Source organism: Hibiscus syriacus, unplaced genomic scaffold (genome assembly GCF_006381635.1).
Source record: "Hibiscus syriacus cultivar Baekdansim isolate YM2019G1 unplaced genomic scaffold, ASM638163v2 tig00004797_pilon, whole genome shotgun sequence".
NCBI classification, from domain to species: Eukaryota; Viridiplantae; Streptophyta; class Magnoliopsida; order Malvales; family Malvaceae; genus Hibiscus; species Hibiscus syriacus.
The window spans coordinates 563,502-576,684 of NW_024062032.1; the positions used below are offsets into that span (position 1 = coordinate 563,502).

A 13,183-nucleotide genomic window follows, 5' to 3' on the forward strand; every position below is an offset into this window, starting at 1 on the left:
ATACTCATCTTTATGTACCAATCTTTATTGCATCCTCATTACTCTGATAACCCATTTCTTATACATAACTTCATTCTTTATCATTCTTATACTTGTATTTTTCTTCCTGAAGGTTCTATGCAAATACTTATCTCAGTTTCTACATCATAGCTATCTGCTCAGAATATACAACCATATTCAAATTCACATCATAATCAATTAACTCAACTTTATCTTTTCCTTCAATATTATAACTCTAGCACCTTTACTCTGACAGCTATATAATAACTTTCGTTCAATCTAGGGCACAAGCCCTATTATACCAATCATATACATCCTTTCCAATCTAAATTATCTCAACATTCTGACTTCCTGTGTTCTATAATCTGATCATCGATATACATATTCTCAAACTCTTCTTATCAATCCTCAGCTTTACTTAAATATACCAATTCTTACTTCCTTTTCCTTTACTATACCACATTACTATAATCCAAATATGCAACTGTATCCAGATCCATTGCAGATCTGGTTATCATATCCTGACAATATCTTATAATCTTATAATTCCAGTACATTTTTATCACATACTCTAGTTAGCCAATGCTAACTCTTTCCATCTTAACTGCAAACCCTTATCATAAACATACTCTTGTTTATGCGCAATATTATCACTTCATTTCAAACTCATAAGCTCTGACTTATACATCTTATACGCTTGTCACTGATGCACTTATCCTTGAGTTCTTCTATACGTAATCATCACGTCATTAGATCTTTTTAACATTCTTATGGTGACACCCGTTCACCATCTTCTATCTTATTCATATAATAGCAAAACTACTCTACATCGTTTTTCCGATTCCAAACGATGAAAATTTTCTATCATTATTCAGATATGATTTCAGCTTTCTGAAATCAACTTTTGATCTTACTAGGCATTTCCTGAGGTGTTCGCTCTTCATCCTGCCTGGCCAGGGCAAGTGAATAACTATCACAATCAGGAATATCACCTTTCACTTACTTCGAAATTATCACGATCGGATTTCTACTGTATTAAACTATTCTTATTTTATTAGCAAGACAACGTATTCCTTACACTATCAGATCAGAAATTTTTCAATCTATGTTGGCATGTACACCTTTTATGACACTTTGGACTTCGGTTTATGCCGAGAATCGGCTAAACCTTAGCTCTGATACCATTAAATGTAACACCCCCAACCCGTATCTGACCCGGATACGAGTCCGAAGTGTCACATTGACTTTTCAAACCTTGACTCTTAAGAAAAATCCCGGGAAATTTAAAACTTTATTTAAATCAAAATAAAGACTTTATCAGAGTGCTCGTACTTAATGACTTATTACATGCCAACACTTTATACATAACCAAATACATACTTTGTCAAATATTTCTGATCTGATCTTTTGGTAAGGAAAACTGACCTGTCTTGCTCCGCATCACTCCTTACTCTTCTCGAAACCTACGTGTGAAACAATCACACGCTAAGTCGAAGACTTAGTGAGACATAACAACTTATAATGCACTTTAAAACATATATTGATACATGCATGTTCTGTTCTATCATGTTATAGCAATTCCATGCATTTTTCATATCGTATAAAATCATATCAGATTAATTGCAGTAAATACATACATACACATAATTCATCATTAACAGTTTATCATATAATCACATACTTTTTCAATCAAACACTATACACACACAACATCATATCATTTCTATAGCATTTATCATACCACTAACTTATATTTGTTCATATCTCTGGATTAGCCCATGTACATATGTGAGAACTATCGATATGTGAGTCTATAGAGGTTGTGCACTATGCTGTCACCACAGCTCGTATAAATGCACCGAAGTGCCCCGTAGAATTGCACCGTAGTGCCATATAATGATGTCCATAAGGACCACGTAGAATTCTTTAAGAATCATATACATATGCTAGGGATCAAGTATGTGTCTTTCCAGACTTCACACATGTTCCAAAGAATATACATATGTCCCGAAGAACCGCGTAGAATTGCACCGTAGTGCCATATAATAATGTCCATAAGGACCACATAGAATTCTTTAAGAATCATATACATATGCTAGGGATCAAGTATGTGTCTTTCTAGACTTCACACATGTTCTAAAGAATATACATATGTCTCGAAGAACCGCGTAGACCCTCGACTCTTGGCATGCCAACTATACCCCTAGCTCTCATGACACATAACATGGGCATTATCATTTATTTCATTTCAAATATTCACATAACTTGTAATTCACTTTCACATATCACTTATCACATAGCTTCTTTTCATATTATCACATAGTCACGTAGTTCACTTACACGTAGATCATTTCCATATAATTCACATGTCACATATCTCATGTTCTTGTATTCATATAACATATAATCACATAGATTACTTTCACATCACATAATTCATAGTTATGATTTCCTATAGTTACCTAATTATAAAGCTAATTCACCTATACATGTTTTCATATAATTTCTATCATTTCTCACCCAACCACATTTATTCATGTACACATACTCATCATATCTTGTTCACATATGATCATATACTTCATATAACAGATATGAACACTTTCACGTAGCTTATAATCATAGGTTTTGTCTCATAACATATACTTGTTTTCACATATATATTTCATATCAATTCTTATACCATCACATAATTCCTTTAACATACATAACATATCATGTAACATTATAATAGAAATATCTATAAGTCATATCACTTAGAGCACATACACTTATAGTCACATTGCTTATATCTTAATCTTATGCCTTCTCTTAGACCTATATATATATATTCACATGTTCAGGTAATCCACCCTTTCATCACATAATTGTGTATTCATATAACTCATTTCATTTCATTTCATATCTATCTATATATATATATCCTCAAGATTATCCTAATATAAATCATATAGCACTCTTATGTTTCGTATTCATATTCATCTAGGGCAGACTTATAAACATATCTCACTTCTATTATTTCTCTATATATGATCTAATCTGTTTACTTAATTCAATTTCATATAACTCCTATAATCTTCTCATATAACTTCATAATTTTCTATCATACAACCCATGTGTTATAGTTTTATTTAAACATATGAATCTTTCCCCTCTAACTTATCTTATATGTTCATCTTATCATTTATGTTCAAATCTCCTAGTTAGTGTACTATTCTCACTTCATCCTATAGATCAATATTATCCAGCTTATTTCACTTATCATATAGTAATAATTATATTTTACTATGATCACATAGTTTATATCTCATATAATTCATAACCTTTCTTATGTAATTACTTATACTTTATCATCTAACACATAAAAGAACAGATCAATCCATATAATCAAGCATACATACATGCATATTTCACTCATGCCTTTAATCATGAATTCATGTGTAACACTTTAGGAAATAGACTCATCGCAAGTCTTATTCCCATCGCACATCGTATACTATTGAATATGCACTCACCTGGCCTCACTAGTCAATTCCAATCTCTTATCTTTCCCTTGATCGGTCTTACTTGCCAAACGTTCCGGAATTTCTTTATGCGTAGAATCTACATAAATGTACATTTCGAGGTAATCATTATATACCTACACCTTTTAATTAGATACTAGCAACTTAAACGAACTTATTAAACCAATATTAACATTTTCCTTTAGGGGGGAATCGGTTCCCTCCTGTGGGGGTATCGGTTCCCCTCTGGCATTCTGGAAATGTTGTTCGTTTGAAGGGGTATCGGTTCCCCTTGAATGGGTACCGATTCCCCTTGCCCAGAAATCATATTTTAGCCCGAAAATTACTTCATTTTCTCTCAAACACTTCATATATCATCCCCTTTTCATTCTTAACTCTAGTACACATACTTAAACCAATCTATATTCATTTATTTCATCTTAAACCTCAAAATCCTATCTTCCATATGAGATTCAAGAATCATACCAAATTTTCAATGTGTTCTAATTCCAATTCTGTCACTCCAAATCTCTTAATTAGATTGATGACAAGTCAAATTCATCCATAAAACTTCAACAACCATACCATATCAAAATTTCATCTTAAAACACATATTACAAATTCCTTCTTAATTCCTTTATCTTATTGTTTAAATCCCAAATAAGCTTTCCTTAAGCTTATTTAATACCCAAAGAATCAAAACTAATTTATAAATTCAAGAATTAAGAAGCTGAAATTAAACTCACCTTTATGAAGTAAACCAACGGGAAGAAGAAGGAAGAAGAATGTAGCTTTCCAGATACTTCCTCACCCATCAGCTTATCTCTTTAAATAAGAGATAATTATCTTTTACATAAAAAGACCATAATACCCTTTCAATTCTTCCATAATTACCATTTAATCCACTATCAAAATATTACACTTTAAATCCCTAAACTTTTTAATTTTTCCCTAAATTGATCACCAAATTCTGAAACTTTTCAATTTAATCACTAACCCGGTATTGCGGATGTTACAGAATTGGCAAATAAAAATTTTGGTGGAATCCTAAAGAAAAATTAAAAAGTGGAATACATTAATTTTATAGTGGTTCAACTTTTTAAACTAAATTCTACATCCACTACCTTAGCTATCCAAGCTAAAGATTTTCACAAATTCACTAAATTATATTAACCTTTGAGAACAAGGTGTAATCTTACAACTCCCTTAAGAATTATACCCAAATTCTTGAGACACTCTCTCAAAGAGAAAATTACAAATATGCAAACATAGAAAACTTCACAAGGAAAATGTTTGCATAATTCAAGAACAAATAAGAACACTTGAGAAATAAAAACAAATTAGTATAAAAGTGTTCTTTGAAAGCAAAAGAAATGTTGAAGAATGCTGACTTTGATTTTCGCTCAATGTGATTGCTTTTATATTTCTTTGTGATCTCTTGTCTTTATATATGACTTTGAATCTTGTTTTTATACCCATTCATTCAATTCCAGCCGTTTGGGTTGTTGTGGGAGTTAATAGAGCCGTTGGTAAAAAAATTCCTACAATAAATGCTACCTAGACGTATTGAGTATCGATACTCGTGCTTAGAGTATTGGTACTACCTGCATTAAATACAAAAATCTAGCTGTTGGGGAAGGGGAGTATCAATACTCATCAAGAGAGTATCGATACTGATATCGATATTTGAAAGACTATCAATAATAAAATAGTATACTAGAATTCATATTTTTCAAAAACACAAAGAGAGTATCGATCTCACTTCGAGTATCGATACTGGTATCGATACTTACATAGTATCAATACCAAAATAGCCTATTAGAATTTGCACTATACAAGGAGTATCAGTAGTGCTATGAGCAATATTAGAACTGCTTTAAAATTTTAGGCTATTTGTATCGATACTATATCGATACCACATGAATAATATTGGTACTGTTCTTGTAGTATCGGTACTGTTGGGTTAAAAATTAGTTTTTGACTTGATTAAAATCCAAAACCCTTTGTAAAAATGTTTGAAAATTATTTTCAGTACATGACTTCAATAGAATAAGAAGTAAAATTAGAGTTTTTGACCTTAAAAAGAATTTCTATATTCAAATGATCGAATCAAATATAATCTTAAAATTTCATTAAAATATTAATTACTTTTGGTATATCAAAATATGTTCAACTGATAACATACATAATAAATACATTTTGAATATACCCTAAATTATAATTATAATTATAATTATATATATAACATTATATTTTAATAATATAAGAATAAATTTTTAATATAACATTAACTTTTTATATATATAAGAGGTAATAATATTTTCATAATTAAAACAATGATTTTTAACATAACATGGAATTCTTTCTTTTATAACATGAAACTATACATGTATAATAAATTACATTATTTTATAATAAAAAACTATAATAATTTATTATAACTTTTTTTATTATGTAAACTTTTTTTGATTAATCTAGAGTGGCTATAAGGTAGTATTCGAAAGACTTTCAATTCATTTAACAATGAACGCTCGAATACTCTTGACATAAAATGTGCTCGAACTCGAAACATTTAAAAATAACAACCATCTTTTTATCCATTAACATAACTAAGTTCGTGTTTATTACATAAACTTTTAAATATATAACATGCTAGTGTTTTTTTTATAACAATTTACATATAGCTAAATATTGTTAGTGTTTTCTATAACAATTTACAAATAATTAAAAATGCTTTAAAGAGTATATGGAAAAAGAATATATTAATTATGATATACATCCTAATCCTAATTCTGGTTCATATAATGAAGAATTTGATTAATGGCCAACAAATAAAATTATTAATAAACAAAATTATATATTAGTAATTTTATTATCAAATATTTATTTAAATATTTAAAGAATGTTTGCAAGTGTTATTGATAATTTTTATAATCGTTAATAGTATTTTAAAATTTAAATTTATATGGTCAAGAAATCTCTTAATTATCGAGATCATTTGATTCATACTATATAATTATATAATTATAATTTATGTTAAAACATTAAAAAAATAAGGGTAAACTACGCCAATGGTCACTGATATTTTAAAAGTTACAAATCGATCACTAACGTTATTGTTTGTGACAAAATGGTCACTAGTCGTTAACACCCGTTAAGAAGCGTGACGAAAAATACAACTGAACCGTTATCTGCTGAATTGGATCATTGACCGCCATTTTGACTGGCTCTTCTTCTTCTTCAACCCATTCCCCATCTTATTTCTCTTCACTTTTCTTTTTCTTTCTTTCTCTTCACTTTTCTTCACTTCATCTGGTCATTCGCAATCTTCTAAATGTAAATCACTGCTTTATTGATCACCCATTGTTTGTTGTCTTAACCATGAATGATCCCATCCTGTTGTTTTTCATTCATGATCTAGCAAACCATTGTAAATATGAACAACGCAGTGCAACACGCCAGGAGAGAAACAAGGATGCTTCTTCACATTCACGTAAAGGTACTAAAACAACTCGAGTCCCTAATACGATGTGAAAATAGAGTTCCTTTTCTAAGACTATGTTCTAGTTTTCTATTTCCTTTCTAGAAAACCGAAAGAAGAGCAAACGACATGGTTCCCCAACGACTCCAAGATATTGGTCAGTTTCAAGGGTGAAAAAACTTGCATGGGTTCTTGGCCGGAACATCAAAAGCTTTTATTATAGCGTCTTGAGGGCTGCCACCCATAAATTCAGTGACGAGAACATAATCGGTGAAGGCGGTTTTGGAAGAGTGTATATAGGATATATAAATCAACACAGTATGAGTGCTGCAAAGCCTGACACTGGCAAGGCGGTTGCTATCAAGGTGCTCGGAAGAAGAGGGGTATAGAGCGACAAAGAATGGCAAGTTTGGTTCTGATCCAGTTATCCACCTTCACTTTCACTATATCTAAGAGGAATGTGTTTTGTTGATTTCAGAATGAATTGACGTTTCTAAAGACATTAAATCATCCAATGTGGTGAAACTTCTGGGCTATTACAATGAGAGAGACTATAGGATTGTGGTTTATGAGTACATGTGCAGGGGAAGCTTGGATACCCATCTCTTGAGAGGTAGAGCTCAATACCTTAATATGTGTTAGAGTATGCCCAAAGACCAATCATATGATGATAGTAATAATACTTTTATTTATCGATTTTATTGAATAAAGGCATTGCCGCTATTATTTTCAGTTATATATATGTGTTTAACATAAACTGGAAGATAATAAAGTCCATATAATGACATAATTGTTATTATTAAAAGATCCCTAGTCAAGTATTATTATGGGCATGGACAATAATAATACGCTCAAGACTAACATGTTATTGATTGATGACAACGAGTTGTCATTGACATAGAGATGTCAGAATTAATACATGATTATATTGTTAGAAAACAATGTATTGGATTGACCCACCATGAGCATATGTCTTGGATTATTATGTGACAGTCATAACATTACTCATGGTGATGACTATATGTATGATCCTCATACTTGAGATCAATACTATCCCAACATATATTGTTGTGATGCAACTAAACAAGCTCCGTAACTGGTTGCTCTATAAAGACTGTTATTGAATATATCTCAATATATGTAGTGGGTGTGTATGATTAAGATAGGATATGTCATTCCTACATAATATGAAATATATCATAGGCTACTTGATTGAGTAAGACTAGAAACGCACGACCATGCTCGAATAAGTTGATATGAGATATCATAAACTATTCGTTAATTAAAGTCTACTCTAGAAATCAAGAAACAATAGATGGACTATACAAGTGTGACTATTCCAAGACTTGTGCCTATTCTAGATATAAATGACATAAGGATATAATACATAAAAGAGTTAATCACCAAGATGATATGTCCAATCATATTTTCTTGTAACTTAGGTGACAATGATATATTGCTAGATGTCACTCATTGTATGTAATATTAGAATTGTTCTAATAATTACTTCTAATGTTACAAGAACCTACAGGGTCACACCCTAAGATTGAAACGAGAAAAAATGTACAATTTGTTGTACGTTACTAAAATATATCTAGAGTTAATTAAGTATATATATTTTAATAATCCCGAATATTTAATTTCAATTAATTAAATATAGATTTAATTAATTTGAAATAATAAAATCTCTGATATGATTAGGGTAACTTGAATATAAAAGGATTATTAAATTCCAATTAATTAAATATAGATTTAATTAATTTGAAATAATAAAAACCCTAATATGACTAGGGTAACTTGGCTATAAAAGGGTATGTTAGGTCTAGTAGTCGTTTTGGGGAGAACACACACAAAACCTTCAGCCACTTTCTCTCAAAACTGTTTTGGGGAAAACAAAATTGCTCTCAATCGGGTGAACTGAGTAGAGGCCGAGACTTGATTTCGTGGAGGCTTACGATTCGAACCGATCTACACCACCAGAATTCACTGCTTTCCTTGCTGTTTTTCAAGGAACCCGCTGTAAGTATTCGCATCTCTTCCTCCCGATTTCAGTTTTTCGTACTTGAATCTCTGGTGAAACCGTCGAGTTTTATTTCCACTGCGCCATGGGTGCGCCGACGGTCCTAACAATATGACCAGAGAAAATTGGTTGATACAATCATGGAACTAACGCGTTGTAATGGAAGAGAATGATACAGAGCTAAACTGGAGTAGAAGAATCAAAATAGCTATTGGAATAGCAAGGGCAGTAGACTACCTTCACAGTTGTGCAAGGCCAGTCATTCATCGAGACCTTAAAGCGTCCAATGTCCTTCTTGACGCAGTCTGTTTCCTTCAATGATACTTATTTTTAATGCGTCTGACTTATACAGACGCATATCTAACATTTACCTCACGATGTTTCCATCAATCCTCGCTGCATAAAGTATTCATTAAGCTAAGCGTCATGTAGCAGGATTTCTATCCAGAACTATCAGACTTCGGGCTGGCTAGGTATGGACCCTTAGAAGACCAATCACATGTTGCTCAGGGGTCATTGGTTCGAGAGGATACATTGCCCCCGAATACTTTACAACAGGTATATGCTTCAGCTTATCATTCTGTGCCGTAGAAACTTTGGTAAAGAGGAAAAGAAGAAAAGTGAAGAAAAATGAAGAGAAAGAAAGAAGAAGAAAAGTGAAGAAAAATAAGATGAGGAATGGGTTGAAGAATAAGAAGAGCCAGTCAAAATGGCGGTCAACGATCCAACTCAACAGATAACGGTCCAGCTGTATTTTTCGTCACACCTCTCGTTAACGGCAGTGACCATTTTGTCACAAATGACAACGTTAGTGACCGATTTGTAACTTTTGAAACATTAGTGGTGAAAACGAAAAATTACCCAAACATCAGTGACCATTGGCGTAGTTTACCCAAAAAATAATAAATAATTACACTATATCAACAACAAATATTTAGAGAATTATAATTTTTTTATAATTATAAAATAGAGCGGGGATAAAAATTATCGCATGATAATTTAGTAGTCTGTCCAAATCCGACGGTCAGGGGATTTTTGGGTTAACAAGATAGATGATAATATAAAAAACGAACGGCTCTTGATCACACGCGTCTACGAGGCCTGTATAAAACTGCTTGTGATCAGAGTCTGCATTATTAGTTTCTCCCTCGAATTCGAATTCTACACTCTTCTCTGAACTGTTCATCGAGAGATCAAATCAAGATCACCGCGAAAATGAACGACTCAGATGTATCTAAGCAGATCCATCAGATGGTGAGCTTCATCCGCCAAGAGGCAGAGGAAAAGGCTAACGAGATCTCAGTTTCTGCCGAAGAGGTTCTTAAAATTTTCACTACTTCATTCACTTTTTTGCTTCTTTTCGGAACTATTTTTGCTCTCTTTGAAGTTTTTGATATTCCGGCGATTTGATGGTTAAACGATGGGTATTTTAGGAGTTCAACATCGAGAAGCTTCAATTGGTGGAGGCGGAGAAGAAGAAGATCAGGCAGGAGTACGAGAAGAAGGAGAAGCAAGTTGATATTCGTAAGAAAACGTAAGCCGGGTTTTTGTTAAATTTGATTTGGTTTTCCTTTTTCTGTTAAATAAATGCCAATTTTAAGTTCAATTTATTTTTCTTACTGGATTTCTATGTTTTACTGGATATTAAGTCGAATTCAATCTGAGGCTAATATTTGTACTTAAAATATGAGTAAAATTCTAGCCCTTAATATTAGTTTATTGAAAATTAGTTAGATCTCAAGCTGGTGCTATTTCGATTACTGATGAAACTTATTGTGATTTGGGTGAAAAATTATTGAACATTGAAATCGTAGCAAGTTTAGTTTGTTTTGATGCAGGATTGGTACATAGGAGTAATTAGTGAGGAATATACTTGTGTTTTGTGGAAAAAAAAGATTAAGCTTTATTCTTTTATTGCAGTGAGTATTCGATGCAGCTGAATGCGTCTAGGATTAAGGTACTTCATGCTCAGGATGATGTTGTTAATGAGATGAAAGAATCAGCATCCAAGGACCTTCTGAGTGTGAGCCATGATCACCATGTGTACAAAAATCTTTTGAAAGATCTAATTGTTCAGGTCAGAGTATAGCAAGACCTTTCTTGAAAATCTTAGAAAGTTGTAACATTAGATATGCTATTGGGGTCTTCTTTTATTTGAATAACTTTTATTGCAGAGTTTGGTTAGACTGAAAGAGCCTGCTGTCCTACTTCGTTGTCGCAAAGAGGATTTGCACTTGGTGGAATCTGTTCTGGATTCAGCGAAGGAGGAGTATGCTTCTAAAGTGAATGTTCATCCTCCAGAGATATTCGTTGATGATGTTCATCTTCCCCCTGGTCCTCATCATCATCATGGTTCTTTTCATCATCATGCTGAGGCTCAAGGACCTTTCTGGTAAACAGATTAGTTTTATGGAAATGCAAGATTAAATGTCCCTAGTCATGCAATGTTTCCCTTAGGTTCATTAGGATTTGTTTCCGTAGACTTTGTAATCAAGTGTTGAGTTGTATGCTTGTGCTTCTTACTATACAAAATGCTAGTGATACATAACTGATTTCCGTACTGATATTTGATAAGGTTGCTCCTGTTTTGTGATCTTCTCCTTGATGCACCCCTTCCCCTACAAAAAAAGAAGAAAAAGATCGAAGATGTAATGCTAATACATTTTCCCCTTAAAATCTTGCAGCTCTGGAGGTGTGGTCATGGCATCTCAAGATGGAAAAATTGTGTTTGAGAACGCCTTGGATGCACGTTTGGATGTTGCATTCAATAAGAAACTTCCAGAGGTGCGTTTTGGTGGTTTCTGAGATGCATTTAAATTATTTTTAACTTGTTTCCCTTAGTTATATTAATTCTGCCTACAGTACCCTTGTTAACCATGCCTTCATAGCCTGGATGGAGGGATTATTTCTTTAATTAACTGTTAATTGCAATATTTTTAGTACTTCATGATGAGTCTGAAAATGCAAATGGCCAGTGCAGAATGCATATACTGCTTGTATGTGTATCTTTATTTCTTGTTTGCATAGCCATATGGTGGAGTGCATTTTAGTTAGTGTAGGGCTATATTGACTCAAGTTCGAGTATTACTAAGCTCGGCTCAACTCGAAAAGTTTAAAACTGAGCTCGTCTTGACTTGAAAATTCGCGAGATTAAAATTTTTAAGCTCGACTCAAAATAAAAAATTGAAGCTCGTCTTGAGCTTGAAAAAATTTAAACTCGAAATATTCTTAGAATTAACCTAATTGAAGCTCAAACTCGAGCTCAGTTCAAGCTTGAACTCGAGTTAGAACCTGAACTTTAAGTACATGAAAGTCTTATATATGTATTTAAAAAAGAACATATAAATGTTAATATTATTAATAATTTAATTTAATAATATAAAAATCAATATATCATTTTGTTTGAGTTGCTCTCGAGCTTTTTCGAGTCGGGTATTACTATCATGTAGCTTGCTTAGCTTGTTAAGTACTTCAGTTCTAGTCTATTCGATTCGATTGTTGATCAAACTTTGACCGAGTAGCTTGTGATCATCTCGTCTCATCTACGGTCCAAGTACAGTGCTTGTCAACTGCATTATGGTGGTAGGAAAGTTCAAGGTTTTGTAATTCTGATCATATATGTGTAGCATAGCATAATTTTGACAGTGAATTTTTTTTTTCTTTCCGTTTTTCTGATCTTAGTTCTATTTCCCTCTAATCGCAGATCCGCAGGTTACTTTTCGGTCAGGTTGCTGCTTGAAGGTTAAGATGGTATTGTTTAGTTTGTCAGCAGCTTTCGTGATCATCATATAGCATAGTGTTGAAGTTGTTTCTCGTGTTGTTGTTCCCGGATAATTCGTTTGGTAGAAGTAATTGAAACTGCTGTTCAATTGGTACGTATATAATTATGAGGGATAGTGAGTACTCTTTCTATAAATAATGAATAAAATTTGTTTTGATGCGGTTGTTGACTATATATATTTTGATTAGGTGATATAATTATAATATAATATCTATTCGAAAGAATTTTAATCACTCGACAATAAACATCCCAGCAGATGTATTTGAAACTTACATGGATAACAATAGGCTACCCCTACTGAAATTGACCGGACTGACTTCTGAAATTCCATTCCCTACTTAAAGGACCCCATTCTTTTATATTTCTATTTTGGATAAACCACATCATTTAGTCACTCA

General features: G+C 32.5%; 1 protein-coding gene and 1 pseudogene across 1 annotated transcript; both read left to right on the top strand.

Annotated features, from left to right (window-relative positions):
- The first annotated feature begins 6,828 nt into the window (after window positions 1–6,828).
- Window positions 6,829–9,830, top strand: LOC120198771 (annotated as a pseudogene).
- A 304-nt stretch (window positions 9,831–10,134) lies between these two features.
- LOC120198759 (V-type proton ATPase subunit E-like) lies at window positions 10,135–12,940 on the top strand. The gene is made up of 6 exons (XM_039200038.1): window positions 10,135–10,321; window positions 10,438–10,538; window positions 10,925–11,081; window positions 11,179–11,396; window positions 11,689–11,788; window positions 12,708–12,940. The coding sequence occupies exons 1-6, from the start codon at window positions 10,220–10,222 to the stop codon at window positions 12,741–12,743; spliced, it is 714 nt and encodes a 237-aa protein (XP_039055969.1). The 5' UTR covers window positions 10,135–10,219; the 3' UTR covers window positions 12,744–12,940.
- Window positions 12,941–13,183: the final 243 nt, after the last annotated feature.